Source organism: Octodon degus, unplaced genomic scaffold (genome assembly GCF_000260255.1).
Source record: "Octodon degus isolate 3935 unplaced genomic scaffold, OctDeg1.0 scaffold00130, whole genome shotgun sequence".
Lineage (NCBI taxonomy): Eukaryota > Metazoa > Chordata > Mammalia > Rodentia > Octodontidae > Octodon > Octodon degus.
In genome coordinates, this window is record NW_004524706.1 from 4,084,516 (window position 1) to 4,085,110 (window position 595).

Genomic DNA, 595 nt, shown 5'->3' on the forward strand with positions numbered 1-595 from the left:
GGCGGTTCGGCCGGTGTCCTCCCGGAGCCAAGGCGCCCCATCCGCTGCAGTCGCAGAAGCAGTGTCAGGTGGCTCCAAGTGCCGCGGCCCAGGGCGGAGTGGCGGGCGTGGCTGACCGGTGGTCCCTCGGTTTCCCGGCAGTAAGAAGTCGACCCTCCCCACACCGCACTTGGTACGCGCCAGCGGGAGGCCAGGCCCAGCCCGGGCTGTACAATAGGGTTGGGCCGCGGCGGGGACTGGGCCGGCATCGGTCTGGGAACCGGAGCGCACCCGCAGCGACAGAGCCTGGGCAGCCGGCGACTCCGAGCCTCGCAGGCCACCACCAGCCTCGACTTCCACGGAACGCCGGGGCTTCCGAGTCGGTGCCCGCAGGGCGGGCTGGGCGTGATGCGCCGTGGGACTCCTGCCCTGGCCTCGGGCCGCCGCCGCCGCCGCCGTTGAGACCCCCGAGACTCCCCCCCGCCCGAAACCGTGACACCGCCGCCATGGAGCGCGGCCCGCGTGCGGAGCTGGATCCGGGCGCGCCCCCAGGTACGCGGGAGCTGCGCAGAGGCGCGGTGGGAGGAAGGTCGAGGGGAGGCCGAGACTAAGGCCG

General features: G+C 74.3%; 1 protein-coding gene across 7 annotated transcripts in view; it reads left to right on the forward strand.

Annotated features, from left to right (window-relative positions):
- Map7d1 (MAP7 domain containing 1) overlaps positions 1–595 on the forward strand; it is a 26,891-nt gene continuing 26,296 nt past the window's right edge. For all 7 annotated transcript variants that reach the window (XM_023701055.1, XM_023701056.1, XM_023701057.1 and 4 more), the window contains exon 1: positions 1–531. In XM_023701055.1, coding sequence (XP_023556823.1) covers positions 486–531 — 46 coding nt within the window. In that variant the 5' untranslated portion in view covers positions 1–485. The remainder of the gene's footprint in view (positions 532–595) is intronic.